Source organism: Trichomycterus rosablanca, chromosome 23, assembly GCF_030014385.1.
Source record: "Trichomycterus rosablanca isolate fTriRos1 chromosome 23, fTriRos1.hap1, whole genome shotgun sequence".
Lineage (NCBI taxonomy): Eukaryota > Metazoa > Chordata > Actinopteri > Siluriformes > Trichomycteridae > Trichomycterus > Trichomycterus rosablanca.
The window spans coordinates 15631127-15652146 of record NC_086010.1 but is presented as its reverse complement, the minus strand read 5'-3'; the positions used below and the strand labels follow the sequence as shown (position 1 = coordinate 15652146).

Below are 21020 nucleotides of genomic sequence, written 5' to 3'. Positions count from 1 at the left end.
TATCTCTCAGTCAGCACCAGATTTCTGTCTGTCGCCAGTAGCGTTCATACCTCAGCCCACATTAATATTGACAGGAATAGAAACACGGGAGGTCACGGATAGATCAGGACATAGCCAGAAATGTTTATCTGCTCAGGTCTGATCACTCTTAGACCGTTATGTGATGGTTTAAGTGTATAAATAGGTTTGTATTTCAGTTCCAGCCAGAAGAGCACTTACTCCGACCTTATGATATTATTGGATCATCATCCCTAAATAGTTCCTGGCACAGACAGGACCGGGATGCTATGTGATTGCGAGGCAGCCATGAAAGCTAAATGAGAGCTACTGGTCATGTTTTTCTCACAACACTGCGTTGTAGCCTGTGATGATCAAAAACTCGTCCACTCCCTTGGAAAAACTTGACGACAATGAGAGATGATAAGACATACTAGGGTCACTAGGGTCAGCATTGTGTTTGCACTGGCTGGAAAGTCACCAATTGTTGTTAAGTAAGGTCACCACTTGCTGTAGCTGTAAACTTGATGGTAGTTGCCTTAGTATGCCTATAAATGCTCTTAATGATACCCTTCAAGTTACTTGTTCTGTTGGCACTTGAACTTTGTGTTGCTAGAAAATCTGGCTGGTCCCATGTTCTGATGATCTTGAGTGTAGAATCATCTGTGGCACTTCTGGATGTTGTTGATATGAATGGTTTTTGCTTTGCACAGTGGAGTCTCAACTTGAATTTGATACAGAGGCGAACTGTGTTTACTGACAAGTGTTTTCTGAAGTAGTTCATTGAGCAGTCTATTAGGTACACCTACCTGGTAATTATCTTTATTATTTTTATAAACCACACCTATCATGCAGCTAAACACTGTAGGTATACAATTACTGAAATAACAGTATAACAGTACTTTTTGGGCATAATGGTGCACAGGGAGTGGAATCTTCTGCTCTGTTGATCATACCTCTGGATCAAAGTCTGAGGCCATTCTGGTTCTGCCTCTCCTCCTACCAGTAGTACCAGTAGTATTTACAGCCTAGACAGGGTGCCAGTCAGTAGATCAGTTATATGGCCACACAGACGCCTTGATGCTGGAGCTTTTTGGGCATCACGGTGGACAGGGAGTGGAATCTTCTGCTTTGTTGATCATACCTCTGGATCAAAATTTGAGGCCATTCTGGTTCTGTGCCTCCTCCTACCAGTAGTACCAGTAGTATTACAGCCTAGACAGGATTCCAGTCAGTTATGTGGCCAATGACTTCAATTCTGAGATGCACTCCAGACCCTGACAAGTTCTGACCCCTAATAAATAAGGAAAATTAGCAGACTGAAATCAAGTTCGTGGCATATTTTATTTTTGATCCGGGTTTGTGTTATCCCTCACACATACAGTGTACCGTTAGCCCTTAACGTCGACGGCTCCCAATCTTCGGTCAAATGAAGAACACAGAATCTTACATAAGGACACTTTTGCTTATGTGTTGCTGTAGCAATTACAAAAAGAGTTTGCAAATATCACATTTCAGATCTAATAAAACAGTAGCAGTGTGCTGAAAATCCAGTTTTGTTTGCTCAGAGACCACACGAGATTGCTTCGCCGGAATCCTCCTACACCAGAGCTCATCGTGAGCAGAAGGAATCATGTTTTATTACGTGTCAGCCTACACTCTCTAAGAGAGGCAACAATGGTAAACCAAGTCGACACAATCTGAGTGATTTGAGGGAAAAATGCCAGGAAAAAGTGGTACATTTGTTGTTTTTCAGATCTGTAAAGGAATTCAGATATGTGCAGCAGTAAAGCCTTCAAATCCACTATAAAAACAAATAACTAAATACACACGTTAGATTTAAAACAGGAGACGTAACAGAAGCTGAAAGAGAAATCGAGTCAACGTCAATGTAGGGGGTCCATCAGGTTGAGATGGACAGGGCTGGACAGTGTCCTTTTGCTGCCCTGGTCTTCCTGCATTGACGAACGGGTATCTGAAAATCTGGGACTACTGGGGGGTCTTGCTGTAGCTGTAGATGAACCAAAGAAGCATTTGAGTTGTCTCTATTTTGAACATGAACGTAGAAGAGTCTCCTGTGAAAGAAGAAACATTTTAGTATACACTGATCAGCCATAACATTAAAACCACCTCCTTGTTTCTACACTTCATCAGTGGTCACAGGACGCTGCCCACATGGCTGGATATTTTTGGTTGGTGGATGATTCTCAGTCCAGCAGTGACACTGAGGTGTGTAAAAACTCCATCAGCATTGCTGTGTCTGATCCACTCATACCAGCACAACACACACTAACACACCACCACCATGTCAGTGTCAGTGCAGTGCTAAGAATGATCCAACACCCAAATAATACCTACTCTGTGGTGGTCCTGTGGGGGTCCTGACCATTGAAGAACAGGGTGAAAGGGGGCTAACAAAGCATGCAGAGAAATAGATGGAGTACAGTCAGTAATTGTGGAACTACAAAGTGCTTCTATATGGTAAGTGGAGCTGATGAAATAAACAGTGAGTGTAGAAACAAGGAGGTCCTACTGGAATATTAGCTTGTGGAATATTGCTATAACTAGGTTACTAAAGTATGTTTTTGTCCCTTATAATTAGCAGGTTAGGCTATCTGTTAGCACATATTTGCTAACATGCTAAAAACAGTAGTACTAGCTTAATAGCCAAACAGTAGCAAAATAGTGGGTTATAATGAGGCCAGATTAGCATTCAACATTAATACAGGGACTGTGGAGTAGATTTTATCACCCAACAGTGCTGGTACTTACTAAGGGTCGGACTGAAAGAATGCAAATCCCAGCAGTCCTGTTCCAAATTCCACATTTTTTGCCCATGATTTTGTAATAAGGTGAAAAGTAAATAAATAAATAAAACTGGTTCCAGTTTCATAAGGGCACGCCTGGCATCCAGATATATCGGTCGGCTTACAGGAGGTACGTTTTTGTGTTGGCACTCTCTGAGCAAACCTGCTGGAGCAATCACACCACAGACGGCCTCTCGCTGCCCCGCTGAGCCCAGCTCTGCGTCTGCTATTATTAATAGATGCTGATTCACCCTCGCACCCTTTAACACACACTGGCATCCACGTTTGCAAACTCACAAACTTCCACGTGTGCTGGAAGTTTATTTTAGCTGCTGACACCCTGTGGCCGGTTGTGAACACAGCACACAGGGCACCTGGCTGCAGTTTTAGTGCCGTGACGCACTTAGAAAATAAGCTGTCCTTTATCCTGACCTCCGTGTGTGTTCTTGTAGCATTTTTTTCTAGTTGGTGGGCAAAAGGTCGTGCGGATTAAAACCAAGCTGTGTAAAGAACTAGGTAATTTAGTGCATTAAAAAAATATATATACAAAATACTGTTTTATACATGTGGTATGCATGTGGTATTTATTTAATTATTTTATACCATTGGACTGGGGTATGTCTAAAACTATAATAATAATAATAATAATACCAATAATAATTTAACTGTTTGTGCTTCAGCATTTAGAATACAACTATGTACAGGTACATGTAAACAAAACACACTTTTAACTGCAAAACCCACTTTTCAACCCCTAAAAATGCTTTGGTGGTGGCTGCATGGCATCAGGGGATACTGTGCACCCCTCTCCGATGACACAAGTCGGGGGAACGCCCCCCCTTTCTTACTATAACAGTGAGACATTATAGTATGTAATATACCAAGGGACTAATAATAATGATAATATACCAAGGGACATGTACAGTATGTCATGGTAGTCATGGTTTTTAAATAATTACTGAAACTGGTGTTTGTCTGGGACAGATTAGAACACAGTTTTTTGGAGAAAAAATCTAATTTGTGCTGTCTGATAATTTAATTGTTTTTTCATTATATTCTGGGTCAGTAATAATAATAATAATAATAATAGTAATTATAATAATAATAATAATAGTAATTATAATAACAATAATAATAATAATAATATTAATAATAATAATAATAGTAATATTAATGATAATAAAAGTAATAGTAATAATAATAATAACAGTAATAATGATAATAATAGTAATAATAGTAATAAAATTAATAATAGTAATAATAATGAAAATAATAGTAATAATAATAATAATAGAATAATAATAATAATTGTAATAATAATAATAATAGTAATAATACACGGATTGGTGTTTTTGCATTGTGACCAATGATTCATTATATATATATATATATAATTTAAATTAATATCATATAGTATTATTATAAAACATTATTTATATACATAATATAAACAATATCAATAAAATATAATAAATAAAAAAATATTTATAGTCACACAGACTTTACATCATCATGGTCTGAGAGGATGTTGTGATGTCATAAAAAACCTTCAACAAAGTTTACTCAAGCGTGAAGGTGCAAATTGTTGGTATAAAGCTGTTAAGGTATGCTTTGGCACATATAACTAAAAGAAAAACTATAACTTCTGTTAGACTTTTTACACTTACAAACCTTTTAAACCTAGAAAACTTTGATATAGCAGATTTTGTCAAAGTTAAAGTAGTCCTATAGTAAACGTATACTGTACACAAGTATTCTGAGCAAAGCAGTGCTTGTTATACATTAAAAAACTCATATACATTAAAATTCCAGGACTGGTATGATATACATTTCCCCTATGAGTGTATGTAAACATGCCACAATTGCTGGATATATTGCTTAGTAAATGTAATTATAATTGACGTTGTGTACTTTGAAATACTACAAGTCTGAGTTTACTTGTAATTCATTTACTTTCTGGCTTTTTTTCCAGCTACTTTGTTTTTTTGCAAATTTACTCTGGTGAAAAGAAGATAAGTTGAATCCCTTACCATGCCAAAAGGTATTTGATTTGGAGAGTACAGCTGTGCTTAAAAGAGTCACTGTCCATTTTATCAGCTCCACTTACCATATAGAAGCACTTTGTAGTTCTACAATTACTGACTGTAGTCCATCTGTTTCTCCACATACTTTTTAAACCTGCTTTCACGCTGTTCTTTAATGGTCAGGACCTCCACAGGACCACGACAGAGCAGGTATTATTTAGGTGGTGGATCATACTCAGCACTGCACTGACACTGACATGGTGGTGGTGTGTTAGTGTGTGTTGTGCTGGTATGAGAGGAGTTTTTAAATACCGTGTCCACTCACTGTCCACTCTATTACACACTCCTACCTAGTTGGTCCACCTTGTAGATGTAAAGTCAGAGACGATCGCTCATCTATTGCTGCTGTTTGAGTTGGTCATCTTCTAGACCTTCATCAGTGGTCACAGGACGCTGCCCACAGGGCGCTGTTGGCTGGATATTGGTTGGTGGATTATTCTCAGTCCAGCAGCGCTGCTGTGTCTGATCCACTCATACCAGCACAACACACACTAACACACCACCACCATGTCAGTGTCACTGCAGTGCTGAGAATGATCCACATCCTAACAGAACAGCATGAATGGGGGGTAACAAAGCATGCAGAGGAATAGATGGATTACAGTCAGTAATTGTAGAACTACAAAGTGCTTCTATATGGTAAGTGGAGCTGATAAAATGGACAGTGAGTGCTAGCTGTGTATTTACAGTATATTGCAGTGCTACTGTACTGTACCTGACTGTCTCACTGACCTGAATTTAGTCCTTGGTTACAAATCTGAGTTCGCTCTTGACGTTCTGAATTTCTGAGAGGTTAACAGCCGGCCCGGGGAGTTTCACAGCACCAGGAAGGGCCTTCTTCTCCTCTGGACTGACAGGCGATACCTAATAAGCAGTAATAATAAAGATTAGATCATTTAAAGAGTCCACAGTTTTATAGCATTGTTGTTGGATGTGTATTTTTGTTGTACATTTTTATATTCCGCTTCTGCTTCCACCGACTCCTCTCTCTTCTTCACAGGAAGTCCCGCCCCTGGACGCAGAGCTCCCATTGGAATATTGAGGTTAGCCTTCAAGACGGATAAAGACAAGAGTTAACGGTGGGATGTTTTTGAGGCAGACCGGCGTAAACAACAATACCACAAATGTCACCTGAGAGTCTGTGGATTGTGGATATCATGCCAGTGTTGGGATTTTAAGCATGTACTTACACTGATCAGCCATAACATTAAAACCACCTCCTTGTTTCTACACTTTGTCCATTTTATTAGCTCCACTTACCATAGAGAATCACTTTGTAGTTCTACAATTACCGACTGTAGTCCATCTGTTTCTCTGCATGCTTTGTTAGCCCCCTTTCATGCTGTTCTTTACTGGTCAGGACCCCCACAGGACCACTACAGAGCAGAGAGTGTGTGTTGTGCTGGTATGAGTGGATCAGACACAGCAGCGCTGCTGGAGTTTTTAAATACCATGTCCACTCACTGTCCACTCTATTAGACACTCCTACCTAGTTGGTCCACCTTGTAGATGTAAAGTCAGAGACGATCGCTCATCTATTGCTGCTGTTTGAGTCGGTCATCTTCTAGACCTTCATCAGTGGTCACAGGACGCTGCCCACGGGGAGCTGTTGGCTGGATGTTTTTGGTTGGTGGACTATTCTCAGTCCAGCAGTGACAGTGAGGTTTTTTAAAACTCCATCACCCATACCAGCACAACACACACTAACACACCACCACCATGTCAGTGTCACTGCAGTGCTGAGAATGACCCACCACCTAAATAATACCTGCTCTGTAGTGGTCCTGTGGGGGTCCTGACCATTAAAGAACAGCATGAAAGGGGGCTAACAAAACATGCAGAGAAACAGATGGACTACAATCAGTAATTGTAGAACTACAAAGTGCTCCTATATGGTAAGTAGAGCTGATAAAATGGACAGTGAGTGTAGAATGTTAGCTGGTCAGTGTAGTTATTACATTATATGAGGTACCTTGTAACTCAACATCCACTAAACTCAAAATCTTTGAAACTCAACACTTTTCGTTGACAAATTAGTACCCCTAAACCCAGCCGACCGGTGGCAACGCCGAGTTTCGGACCGAGGAGTTCAGAATCTCGGCGCCGGTGTGCTAGCGGAATATCCTGTTACCCCATCTGGGTTTAAATCTTTATGGTTTATTCTGGGAAAAATTTCAGCTTTCAGTTGATCCCACCAGATGATTTTTAAAATGATCCACCGGCCAAATAATATCTGATCGACTGCGATACATTAGAGGTTGTTAATTGATAAACATTGCTTAAGGTGGGCTATACTGCTTTAAAGGATCAGTAAGAAATGCTGGAGTTCTTTCAATCTCTAAGCATCTGTTTTCATCCCAAACCGAATCATAATTCCGATCTTTTACTCTGTTCAAAGACTCGCTTCATACCGTCCAGCTCATTTCCTTATTTTCCTATTTCGTAGCCGAGGCCTGTGTGGTTATTTGTTTGCCAAATGTTCTGGCCGCCAGCAGTTTTCTCGGCTAGCCAAGCCGTCACCACCCCAGTGTAAATAAATAGATCTGACATTTACAGTGAGGGGAAACGAGTGTTTCATTACTTTTGCTTTTGTTTTACACTTGTTTGACTTGTAGATTTATAAGCATCAGTAAATAAAAATGATGGGTAAAAAAGTATGTAGACACCTCTGTTACTAAGCCCCATATCATGATGCTTCTACCTCCAGAATAGAAATTAATATATGTACACCGATCAGCCATAACACTCACTCACTGTCCATTTTATCAGCTCCACTTACCATAAAGAAGCACTTTTGTAGTTCAATTACTGACTGTAGTCCATCTGTTTCTCTACATACCTTTTAATCAGCTTTCATCCTTTTCTTCAGTGGTCAGGACCCCCGCAGGACCACCACAGAGCAGGTATTATTTAGGTGGTGGATCATTCTCAGCACTGCAGTGACACTGACATGGTGGTGGTGTGTTAGTGTGTGTTGTGCTGGAGTTTTTAAACACTGTGTCCACTCACTGTCCACTCTATTAGACACTCCTACCTAGTTGGTCCACCTTGTAGATGTAAAGTCAGAGACGATCGATCATCAATTGCTTCTGTTTGAGTTGGTCATCTTCTAGACCTTCATCACTGGTCACAGGACGCTGCCCATGTGGCGCTGTTGGCTGGATATGTATGGTTGGTGGACTATTGTCAGTCCAGCAGTCTTATCCACTAATACACACCACCACCATGTCAGTGTCACTGCGGTGCTGAGAATGATCCAACACCCAAATAATACCTGCTCTGTAGTGGTACTGTGGAGGTCCTGACCATTGAAGAACAGCATGAAAGGGGGCAGTCAGTAATTGTAGAACTACAAAGTGCTTCTCTATGGTAAGCGGAGCTGATAAAATGGACATTAAGTGTGGAAACAAGGAGGTGGTTTTAATGTTATGGCTGATCTGTGTATTGCTTCATAAGATACCAGGATGGATTTTCTGCTGTACATAAGAATCGTGGTCTTGACCTGTCTTATATGCATGGCCGGCCTTTCTGTCTAAAAGTGCGGACAGTATTACGTAAACAGTGCATATATGCTTACGATGTGTGTAAACTCTGGCGTTTTATAGATCATTCTGTATATGGGGATTGTTTTTATGAGATAAAGCTAAGAAAAACTGTCTATTTTTGGCTGCATCGTCCGATGTTTGTACGTGAGCTGTTATGACTTGACTGTGTTAATGCACTCGATTTAAACCTGTCTGGAAGAAAAAGTCTGTGAACCCTTTAAAGTCACGCTGACGCATTAAAAACTACTTTACGAATCAAAACGTATTTAAACCACTCTGCTGATTCACTGGTTTGTTTCGAGTCGTCTCGATGCAAATCTAAGCAGTCCAAGTACAGTTCCACCTTCGTGATGTTGTTTTTCGTCGCTTGTTTGTGTTTTTGCATTTTCCCCAGTCTAGTCGGATTCAATTTCTTTTAATTGCAACCTTCTCCTCCTGATCGAGCTGTAGACCACGTGTCAAACTCAATCCAGCCCGCGAGAGCTTAAAAGAAAAGTACGATCGTCTTAAAATACACTGTATGTACAAAATCCTACATAAACTGCATCTGCGACAATGCATGCCGATTTTGTGACCCGTGAATTGACCGCATCCCGCCACTAGATGCCGGTGTTTCTACATCAGCGTTTAACTGAGGCGGTTTTCCAACAAGTGATGTTGAGAAATATTTACAAGAAGAGAAAATTGAAGCAGAAGGAGGAAATTTAAAGACAGATCTCTTGTGTTATGCCGTTAGGCCGTGTCTGTGGTAAAGGAGTACAATATAAATAAAGATATACGTTATAATATAAATATACATTATAAATTTGGCATTTTGACACGAAACACGTAATTTAGTCCTATACTTAAAAGGCGACTGCAATCACAGCAGGATAAGTTACGATCGGCTCGTCGAGGGCCACCATAATGCAGATGTGGCCCTCGGTGAAAATGAGTTTGACCCCCCTGCCGTAGACGGTCACACGTCCTTTCTGATGATCAACCTCGGTAATTGCAGCAGCTGTGTGAAATCACTGCTCGACCATTTCAATTTATATAGACACACCATATTGTGTCTGTCCAGGCACCTGGCTGGTTGATAGCACAGCTGGATTTTTTTTTCTTTCGCTGCTGGGGGATCCCTGATTGCATTCGAGGTGGGTATAGGTGGAAAGTGGGAGGCACTCTGAACTGGCGCCTCTATCTGCTAATCAGGGTCACAGAGTTTGAAGAGCCCACTTACATAGTCCGGTCATCCCGCCCTAGCAGAAACATGTCTGCTGCAGGCACTGCTAATTATGCCCAGTGGCAATGCCGAGTTTCAAACCACGGAGTTTAGAATCTCGGCGCTGGTGTGCTAGAGGAATATCCCGCTGTGCCAGCTGGGCGCCCCAGTACAGCTGGAATTTGAGCTCAGATCTGCTGGTGGTCAGATAGCGCATTAAGCCACAATTGTTGAGTTGTTTGCCATAGTTGCTTTAATTTTGGGGTGAATTTGTTAGCCTAGAGGTTTTCCATTATTCCCCAAACTCGACTGAATGATTAATATGTATGGTAAAAAAATTACCAAGGCAGAACGGGTGATTACAAAGGGTTCACAGCATTTTCTCTTCCAAATTCTTTCCCGTCTTTCCTCTCATTGGCCTGCAGCTGTCTGTCTTTGATACGTTTGTGTACTTTTCCAGAGAACAGAGTCAAGTTGCCGATACTGAGCCACTGAACCGGTCAGCTGAACTTTAACGTTCACTATGAAGTTTTACGTAAACTGTGTCTATTTTTATATGCAGATTGTTTACTGGAGTGTTCGATGGAAAGAAAATAATAAATATAGATCTTTATAATAAATGCAAGTCAATGCACGGACAACATTGTGTGTTTATGTACGTTATTGGGATATGACACTACTGTGATGTGTACAGGAAGCATATTTTTAAAGCAATTCCACAGTTTTCTTAATAACTGCTTACTTTTTGAGACAATTATAATTAAATTAGTTCTATACACTGATCAGCCATAACATTAAAACCACCTCCTTGTTTCTACACTCGCTGTTATACTCTATCTCCGTTTCCTCGGCTGCTCCCGTTAGAGGTTGCCGGCGGATCGTGATCCGCATGATTGATTTGGCACAGTTTTTACGCCGGATGCCCTTCCTGACACGACCCTCCCTATTTATCCGGGCTTGGGACCAGCACTAAAATGCACTGGTTCATGCATCCTAGTGGCTAGGTACCTATAGGACAATTCAGTGTCTCCATTTCAGTGCCTGGCTGCATGTTTTTGGACTGTAGGAGGAAACCCACGCAGACACGGGGAGAACATTCAAACTCCGCACAGAAAGGACCGACAGTGTGAGGCGACAGTGCTACCCAATTAGCCACCGTGCCGTCCTGGTCGCTGTTATACTAATGTGATCGAAATTGGAATTGGACTTATGAGCTGTATTAGTGCAGATCAAGCTTGTAAATAAAACTAGGGTTGCCAGATTGTAGTCGTAGAGGAATTTAAAAGGTGTCTGATGCTTCAGCATCCTTTTTAAACACCTGCCAACCCTACTTCCAATATCAAGCCATAAATGTGTGTGTGTATTATACACATATTATTTATATATAAAGCAATGACATTCATTTGTGTTGCAGTATGTATCAGTAGCTACAGTGAGTGTGTGGCCGGTTTGGTTTACCATATTATATAATTGAAGCACAAAAATGTGATAAATAAAATGCAGTTGGAACATTTACTTCATTTGTAGCCAGTTATTGTAATATTATTTTATATTGCAATTGATTTCAAACCTTTGTAAGGTAATTTTTAATGCACTTGATCAAATTTAGCTTAAACAATTTAATAAATTAACGTTATTTAAAAGGGGTGTGGAATGGGATGTGGTGCAACCCCTAACCCCACTTTCAGACTGGCAGCGGTTTTTTTTTTTTTTGCCTGAATTACTAATTTCTAAATAGAATAAAGTGGTGGTAAAACTTAATTAATAAAAAATAAATAAATAAATTAAATTATTGAATTAATACTGTATATAAACTGTCATCCAACTTTAATTATGTAATTAATATTTAATTAATATTAATATTATTATTACTTATAATTTATATCATAATTAATATTATATTATTATATTAATTATTATTAAATATTAAATATTATTATTATTATTATTATTATATTTCTGCATATTTGATTTGTTGGTTGAACCTGACATGTTTGCTTTTTTTTACACACTGATTTTATTTTAAAGCACGGAAATAATCACAAGCATTATGAATGCCACAGCACTTACTTACTTATGAGCCTTCTTTTTTGCCAAAGCAGTATTTTTGCACCCAGTACAAGTTCCTAATAACCCTATAAGTGCTTAAGTATCATATAGGCATCATTAGGAGTAATGAAAATGTCATGTAGCCTTATAAACACCACATAAATGAATGTTACTTAAATGATACATCAGAATTTAACTATTGTATAAAGTATATAAAGTATATAAAGTATTAATCACTTACCCCCAAGGCTTTTACGCTGCTGGCTGGTTTTTCAGACATGGTGCGACGTGACGTCCAGGATCCTGCAGAACCAAACCAACAAAAACAACTAAAGCATCGAGCAATCAGCCAGAAACACCTGACCCAACCTGTGTGTCTATGATGGTGAAAAGTTGGGCCATTGTCCGCTGGAGGCTTTCAGGTTCTGCGGATAGTCTTTCAGTTGCTAAGCGACTCCCTCAGCGAGTCCCGGTACACCTGAATCATTCATGCCATAGGTTTTAGGTCATGTGACCCACACACACCTTTGCACACAGGTATAAATATTCAGTAATAGCAGTAATAGCTCATCGGTTGAGGTACCAGACCAGACGGTTGCTAGATCAAGCCCCACTATTAACATGTTGCCACGATTGGGCCCTTAATCCTCATTTGCTTGAATTGTATTCAGTCATAAATGTAAGTAGCTTTGGATGAATGCGCTTTAGGTCATGTGACTCCCCCCCCCACACACCTTTGCACTGCTTAATATAAACCTGGATGTTACTATTATGCTGCTTGTCATTAAATCCGAAAGTCTAAAGTATAGAGATGAGCAAAATGTTGTAAGCAGATTAGAAACAACAGTTAGCATAGAATGGAGGTTCCAAAGTCCAACACCCAATGTGATATGACTAGAGCAGTATCAAGGGAGGCGCAGAGTTCTATCCCTTGTTCTTCTTAAGATACACTGCTGTATGAACCCACGATCGTGTCAATAAACTCTCCAATCCAGTCAACTGCAGCTATTAAAAAGTACATGGAACAGTAACTTCACACCAAGGTTGGAAAGAAAACTGGATGGAAATTTGTCCAGATGGTTAAATGTAAACTAACTGTAAAGAACTAGCATTAAACGGATCCGGCATGCATTACAAGCTACGTAAACATGGGTTACATTGTTCACAGTCAAGCAAGTTATATGTAAATCGCCATAGGCTTAAGTGTTGCCAAGTGTAAAAAAAAACCCTGCTCAAAAATTGGCAGTCTTGAACCTTTACCAAAGTTTTTTTCGCCATATGTCAAGCTCACTCGACTGTGAACGGTGTTGTCCATTGTTCATTCATTACTTAAAGCTTTAGCTGTGCAACTGTTCAGTCATAATTCAATGGTAGATAGGTTTAAACTGCAGGCAGGCCAGTCTAGCACAGGCACTCTGATTTCGAAGCCGACTTGTTGTAACTTGAAGAATGCATCCTGACCAGGTATGAACATCAATGATTTGTTGGAACGCAAGGTATTGTGGGGCAGCGATAGCTCAGGGGTTAAGGTACTGGACTGGACAGCCGCTGGATCAAACCAAGTGCCAAGTTGCCACTGTTGCCCCCCTGAGCAATAAAAGTGGACAAAAGTGTCTTCCTCACACGCTGACTAATACGCCCGTATCAACAAGACACGAGAGTCACCCTGCCAGTTCTAATAATGCCAACTTTCACAGAAGTCAAGATGTACGCTCAGATTAAGGCGGGTCATTTCCATAATCAAAACGTCAGCCTCATTTCAATACAGCTTTTTTCCCCCCTGCATGTAAATACTGTTTTGGAAAAGACAGCGGCTTGCTGGCGTACAGTCTGCTGTGTGGCTGAGAGGGTGCTAAAAGCAAATTCACTTCCCTGGAGAGTGAGTTCAGGGTGGAGCGTGCTGCCCCGCCCTGAGCCAGATGAGTTGCCATGGTAGAGCGCAACGCATTTTCATGACTATACTCCCTTCCTCTCGCTACAGTGTTTGGTTCAGCTCTCGAGCTCTCGGTTTTATAGAGCGGACCGGGCTAACAGTCATAGCAACTGTTACCGAACAGTTGTTTACATCAACAGTGGGGGTTTGGGAATTAAGCGGTACGGAGCATGCTCAGAGCGTGGCTATATTTATCCTTACAGAGAGATACTGAGTGCCTGGCAGCTGTCTTTGGCAAATTCCTTGCACTTGTGTTCCCCAATTGTTCCTCTTAAACGGTTCTTCACCTATCAACCATGAACCGGGAGTCCAAAAAGCAACACAGGAGCCAAATATTTCACTCTGTGTGATTAAAAATTATTAAAAAGTGGAAAAACTTAAGTGTAAACATGTTTCGGCTAAATCCAGAGGTGTTTATGGGCTAAAATGGACATTAAGGACATAGGTCAGGGCGTTCTTGGGACATCAGTGAATTCTTCAAATATTTATTTAGGGCAGGACAGTGATAGCTCAGTGGTTAAAGTACTGGACAGGACAGTTGCTGAATCAAGGCCCTTAAGTCTCAATTCTTTGGATTATATTCAGTCATACATGTAGGCAGCTTTGGATAAAAGCATCTTTAAAAAAATTATATGAAAAAACAGCTATTACATTTAAGGCAATTAGCAGATGCCTTTTAATTATTATATTTAATTATTAATATATTTTATTTTAATAAATTAATACATTTTATTCATTAATTTTGTTTATTATTTTATTATTTACTTATTGTTTTATTTATTATTAAAACATATTTATTGTTTTATTTATTTTTGCCATTTCCCCTTTTTCCTCAGTCTAGTCATTACTAACTAGCAACTAGCAGATGCCTTTTAATGATTAATTTTATTTAATATTATTCTCTTTATTTTAATACAGTAATACATTTTACTTGTTAATTTTAATTTATCATTACAAAATATGTATATTTTTTAGATTTATTTTAGCCATTTCCCCATTTTCCTCATAGTCTAGTCATTTCTAACTAGAACCCCCTCCTTGACCAAGGAAAGCCGCACCGCTTCTTTTCACCAGCCAGAGCGGGAGTCTCACATTTAAGGCTAGCAGATGCCTTTTAATTGTTAATTTTATTTATTATTTTTTTTAATTTTTATTTATTACAGACCAAGAGTCTCACATAGAGCCGCGTTATGCCATGCTATTAGAGTTATTTTGTTATGATGGTTCCCCCACCTGCCAAATCCCAGTCCAACCCCTGAGGTGTGGTCAGTAGGGAAATTAAAACCGATCTTGGAAAGAATTATTAATATTATATTTGTTTAATAAGACAATTTGTGGTCAGACTTGGGCTGTAATTGAATACGGGTGTTTAGAATACATTTATTGATTTTATTTTCCAGTCAATATATAAATGCATCAAGTGTTGAGTTACTCTTTGTAAGAACATGGTTTTACTCTTGGTACTCCAGTTTTCTCATACCTTAAAATATGCAATGGCCTGCCTACTGTTCATTCCTTCTAGGCTTTATATTATCTTATTTATTTATGCATTTCTTCCCTTTTACTCCCAATCTAGTCATGTCTGATTACCCTGTTTTATCTCTCTATTACTGCCGCATACCCTTACCTTGACCGAGGAGGGCGTGTTTTTTTTCCACCCGCATGAGGCGGGTTCATTTGCATTTTCATTTACATATGCGGCATTTACGAGACAGACCGAATACAATACAAGCAATTCAGGGATAAAGCCTTTGCTCAGGGGCAAAGCCCCTGGTGCTTGAACCAGCAACCTTCTGATTACTAGTACAAGTTTAATAGCTTAACCACTAAGCTAGGGGAATCAGGCACTGATCTCCATAATTCCATGTCTCTCTCAATGAGGAATCCGTTCGGCCTGTCATCCGTCAGACATAGCCAATCACGTCTGTGTAGGCGCCTGGACGGTTGGTAGCAGGGCTGAGATTCAAACTCAGGAGTGGTGAACCATGGGTTTTAGTGAGTGAGGGGATTGGGTGGATTGGGCATGTTCCCAGCCTATTCCCTGTATTTCCAGGTAAGCTGAATGAATGAATAAATGAATTATGAACTTAAGAAGTCTGACCCAACAAACACCCACAGAATATGACCCCCCACAAACACCCAAACACAAATAATCACACTCTCCTACCTACTGATAGATATATCCACTGAGGTTCTTCTTCTAGGGAAGTCCAGACCAAGTACGGGTCACTTTTTCCTCGTCGTCCCCTCACGTTCTGCTACCTCTGTCCTTCCCGTCTCGGTCCTTGGTGGTTCTCCGGTGCTGATCGGTGGATAGATTCTCTCCGTCAGTTTTCTCTGGGTCTGTAGGCTACAGAGAGGCAAAGGGATTCCTGTCATATCTGGGATTTGTCCTGACTATAAATAGCAGCGTGGTGCACAGAGGGGACCTGCTTTCTATCCCCACCGACCATACTCATCACGCTCGCCCTATATAGCGCTCGAGCGCATGCACTTAAACAGAGCCGACATGTTACCACACTTTTCTAACTTTACCATAACATTAAAACCACCTCCTTGTTTATACACTCACTGTCCATTTTATCAGCTCCACTTACCATATAGAAGCACTCTGTAGTTCTACAATTACTGACTGTCGTCCATCTGTTTCTCTACATGCTTTGTTGGCCCCCTTTCATGCTATTCTTCAATGGTCAGCAGGTATTATTTAGGTGGTGGATCATTCTCAGCACTGCAGTGACACTGACATGGTGGTGGTGTGTTAGTGTGTGTTGTGCTGGTATTATCAGACTGGTATGTGGATCAGACACAGCAGCGCTGCTGGAGTTTTATACCCCCAAACAGCCCCAATTATCAGTCTTGTCATTTGAATTAACACAGATCTGAAACTAGCCTGTGGAAGACGCTCAGACATACAACGTCAGACAATAATATCTAGTTATATTTAAACACTGGCCTACATACAGGGAGCAATATTAAACTTTAAACCCAATTCTCAGATCAATATCTGGCATCGGTACGACAAGAGCTGATCCTAACAAATCCATAATATGGGTACTATGTGATGAATAGATAAAGCTGGAAATCTCCAGTAGGATTTACCTTTACGATGTCAGTCAGGTCCGCATTTCCTCACGTCCATGGTCCTTGCTGTCTGTCTCAAAGATGCACGCTAAGACTCACTTCTAATTAAGATCCTGACCCAGTTTAAGCAGAGCATTGGGAACCGTTTGATTGGTTTAGAGTTTAACGTGACAGCAAGTTCCCAGAGGTTTGGTGGCACCAAAACTGGCAAATTTCAGTTGTAGGCTTGACACGGCTGGTTCGAGTTAACCACGGAACTAGCAGCAAGTAGTGGAAGCTGGTCAGACCACAATCATTTTAATGAAATCATTTAAATCTAATTTATTTAATACTATACTGTAATCAAACATATGCTATGCTAGAGAATACTGTATACTACACCAACACTATGATACTTGGTATTATAATTGTATGTAGTGTTTTAAATATGTTTACATTATTCTATTTGATGATTAAATGCTATACCTAGTTAAAGCTAAGCAATATCACAATATTAAATGTGTGTAGTTTGTTACTATAGATATTATACAGTACAGTTGTATACTCTACCCTATTACACTGTACTGTTGTACCTTATAGAATAGTATAACAAACAACTGTAACAATATACACTATTGTAGTATTGTGATAGTGTCTGGCTTTATAGTTTGTTTTACACTGGTATAGTATAATAGGGTATAGTATACAACTATACTGTGTTATATACTGTATTATGTGTAGTATAATGTCCTAGTACATTGTAACAAAGTACAGTTCAATACTGTTACACGTATAGTTAAATAGTTTGTAATACTATATAATAAGGTAATATAGTACCATGTAATAGGGTATAGTATATAACTATACTGTCTTATGCACTATACTATAACATATGTCGTATAATATATATTATAAAATCTTGTACTATGTTGTACTATGCTGTAGTTTGTTATACTACATATATTGTTGTACAGTACATACGACAGTATAGTTGTATACTATACCCTACTATATTGTACTATAGTATATAATATAATATACTATAATAGTATTGTACTATATTTTGTTACAATGTTCTAGGACATTATACTACATATATTATCATATAGGTACACTATGATTACTATTATAGTGTACAACTAGTGTACTGTAGTATGGTTGTACACTATACACTATATTATATAACAGTATAGTACATAAGACAGTATAGTTGTACACTATACTCTATTAGACCAGGTAGAATGACAGTTATCAAATTGTGTATTAGTTACAATGTTCTAGTATGTTATACAACGCATATCATAGTATAGTACATAAGACAGTGTAGTTGTACACTATACACTATTATACTGTACTATTACACCTTATATAATGAGGAATAAGATAGAATACTTATTAACAGGCAGTAACACTATTAAAATTGTGTAGTTTGTTATACTACATATATTATAGTATAGTACAAAAGACAGTATAGTTGTAGGACTATTGTAGGATAGATAGGATATATATACTATAGAATAGTATAACAAACTAATTTACTATAATATACCTAGGGCCAGGTAGTATAACAATGCTAAAATTGTGTATTTTGTTACAATGTTCCTGTAATATACTATAATACATAACACATATAATATAATACATACGACAGTATAGTTGTAAACTATACACTATTATTCTGTACTATTGTAATGTTCTATAAAAAAGTATATATAAATTATTTTAATATAAGATACTTATGATCAGGCAGTATCACAATACTGATATTGTGCAGTTTATTACTATGTTGTAGTATGTTATACTACGTGTATTATAGTATAGTACAAGACAGTATAGTTGTACACTATACACTATTATAGTGTACCATTGTACCTTAATACAATAAAATACTTAAATTGTGTAGTTTAATACGATGTTGTAGTATGGTATATAGTATAGTACAAGACAGTATAGTTGTATATTATTCCATATTATATGGTGCAATTGTACCTTACAGAATAGTATAACACACTATTTTACTATAAGATACTAAAGACCAGGTAGTATCACAATGCTAACATTGTGTAGTTTGGTACTGTTAAATAGTACAGTATAGTAAGACAGTATAGTTGTATACTACACCCTATTAAGTACACTATAATACACTGTGCTATACTTATAGTTAAAGTAAAAGTGTATTATAATAGTAATAATAATAAACTTGATATAACTATAAAGCTATAATGTAATACTTGACTGCATCATATTTTACTATACTATACTGGGCTATACTATACTTTATTACAGTGTTATTGTTATGAGAAGCAGCCTGGGTTAATTTTTATTTTTTATTTATTTATTTAGCGCAGCTCCATGGTTTGACAGGTACTTTATGGAAATGTATGTGCACATGTTGTATTTGCATATAGTGTCATAAATATTAAATATATAAAAATAACATCTTGCTAATATAAAAATTGTATATATTTTTGCCATATAACCCATTTCAAGCATACTGTATCTATCTTTTACCAAAAGCTAATGTTTATATAAGTATATTTCAAATATATATTCCAAAAACGGTGGCTCTCCAGGACCTCCAGGAACATCTATACCTTACCCACACCATCTACTTTCTCGTTTAGAAATAAACCCGTCTTGGTGGATCTTACCTAACAGAGGAGGTTGCAGGACGACTCCGCGGCGCTACTCTCTTTGGATGAGCTCCACGACTACAGAGTGCTAAGAGTAAAAGCACATGGAGACAGGAGCGCTATGCAAATCCACACCTGAGCTCTGCAGGCTAGACTTCCTCCTTCACTGGGTGCTCTGCGGCGGCCACAAAGAGCCACCCGCCGCTCCATGTTCCCGCTCTCCGGCCAATCAGCACGTCTTGTTTTCAGGCTGTGTGTGAGTGGGCCACCAGGAATATCCTTGGTGTGGTACATGTAAAGAACCACCAGAGTAGTCCTAAGTCTAGGCCCTCTGTGTGAATGAAATGGTGGCATCATACTGTATGTAAGGCCACCAAGTCCATGGAAGGTCAGATGTTCCAGCTGTCAGGTAACCATTGCCTGTTCATTTTAGCACACCCCCAATGGACATACATCTGTCAGGACTATGTGTGCTTGGACAAAGGACTTGCCAGCTCCTTTGTTGGCGAACCTGCTGTTCTCTGAAACCTTGATACTGGGGTGTTTGGTCTGTTACTGTTTTCTACAGGGGTCCACTTCCAGTAGATTCATTTGTTTCTGGGAACTCACCCAGTGTTGCAGCGCTTTTGTGCCCTGGCACAGCAGATCGCTCCAAAGATGGCATAACGTCCCTTTTCAAAAGTTGGTTGGGTTGAGGTGCTGTTCCTTGCTTTGATGCCCCCCCCCCAGAACTGTGTTTGTTGCATATTGTATTCTTTCCCCAACCAGTCAAGCTAGCCCTAGTTACACTACATGACCAAAAGTATGTGAACATCTGAGCTTAAGCTTGCTAGATATCTATATTATGGAGTGCCTAGAGAGTATTCAATCCAAAGAAGTATCATGGGGTTGGGGTGAGGGCTCTGTGCAGACCATCAGAGTTCCTCTACATCAAGAAGGACTGAGAGCATATTCATTCATTCCTTCATTAATTGTCTGTTTTACCACCATTTTTTATTTCTATGGGTCTGATTTACTGGGCCAAAGTTTGGAAGCATCCCGGGCAAGTTGCCAGTGATTAAAAAATGATTAAAAATGATTAAAATGCCCCGTCCATGTATACAATACAACACTATATGGCTACTATTTGGCTCGATCACGTTTCAAAACCAAATTTGAAATAAAATAGTGACCTCTATGTGATCTTTCCAGCTATAACAACAGCCACTCTTGTGTGTTTGTGAAAAAGAGCATTACTATGGCTGGGCATAAAAACCCCAACTGATGTTCCAGTTTATTTCAAAGCTGTTCAGTGGGGTTGAGGACAGGACTCGTGCCAGTCATTGGTCCGTACAGTGGACCCTTGAGTTACAAATGGTTTACCATACAAACATTTCGGGTTACAAGCGATCTTTTTCAACTTAACGTACGAACAGAAATTCACGAAACATGTGACATCACGAACAAGTTGACTCCGACCATCTCTCTCTCTATATATATATACAGTGAGCAAACATTCGAACAGCAGACGGTGTTTTTCTGGTGTTTTCTTTATATTTTGTAAAATTCTACTGTATATTAAAATGTCCCCAAAGAATGTGCAGAGGAAGCGCAGTGCTGAGAAAATGTAAAAATCTATTACATTTGTTGTTGTATAATTACTCCTGCCAGTAGCTGTCACTGTGTATCAGACAGAGGGGACAGTGAGTGAGAGAGAAGAAGGAAA

The 21020-nt window shown here is 39.1% G+C and overlaps 1 protein-coding gene across 2 annotated transcripts; it reads right to left on the bottom strand.

Moving 5' to 3' along the window:
- Positions 1–1322: 1322 nt before the first annotated feature.
- smpx (small muscle protein X-linked) lies at positions 1323–16050 on the bottom strand. 2 transcript variants are annotated; one of them, XM_062985384.1, is made up of 5 exons: positions 15791–16050; positions 11928–11989; positions 5839–5937; positions 5621–5752; positions 1323–2072 (listed from the first exon to the last, which is right to left on the bottom strand). In XM_062985384.1, the coding sequence occupies exons 2-4, from the start codon at positions 11964–11966 to the stop codon at positions 5627–5629; spliced, it is 264 nt and encodes an 87-aa protein (XP_062841454.1). In that variant the 5' UTR covers positions 11967–11989; positions 15791–16050; the 3' UTR covers positions 1323–2072; positions 5621–5626. The 2 variants fall into 2 exon arrangements, with proteins under 2 accessions (XP_062841454.1, XP_062841453.1); XM_062985383.1 differs by having other exon boundaries at positions 15787–16048.
- Positions 16051–21020: the final 4970 nt, after the last annotated feature.

What these genes read in the sequence shown, in the direction of transcription:
- smpx (XM_062985384.1), bottom strand. Translation starts at nt 11,966, where the DNA reads ATGTCTGAAAAACCAGCCAGCAGCGTAAAAGCCTTGGGG. An exon ending in GCAGCGTAAAAGCCTTGGGG is followed by an intron (nt 5,938 to 11,927) that starts GTAAGTGATTAA and finishes TCCGTCTTGAAG; the next exon opens with GCTAACCTCAATATTCCAAT. An exon ending in CAGAAGCGGAATATAAAAAT is followed by an intron (nt 5,753 to 5,838) that starts GTACAACAAAAA and finishes ACTGCTTATTAG; the next exon opens with GTATCGCCTGTCAGTCCAGA.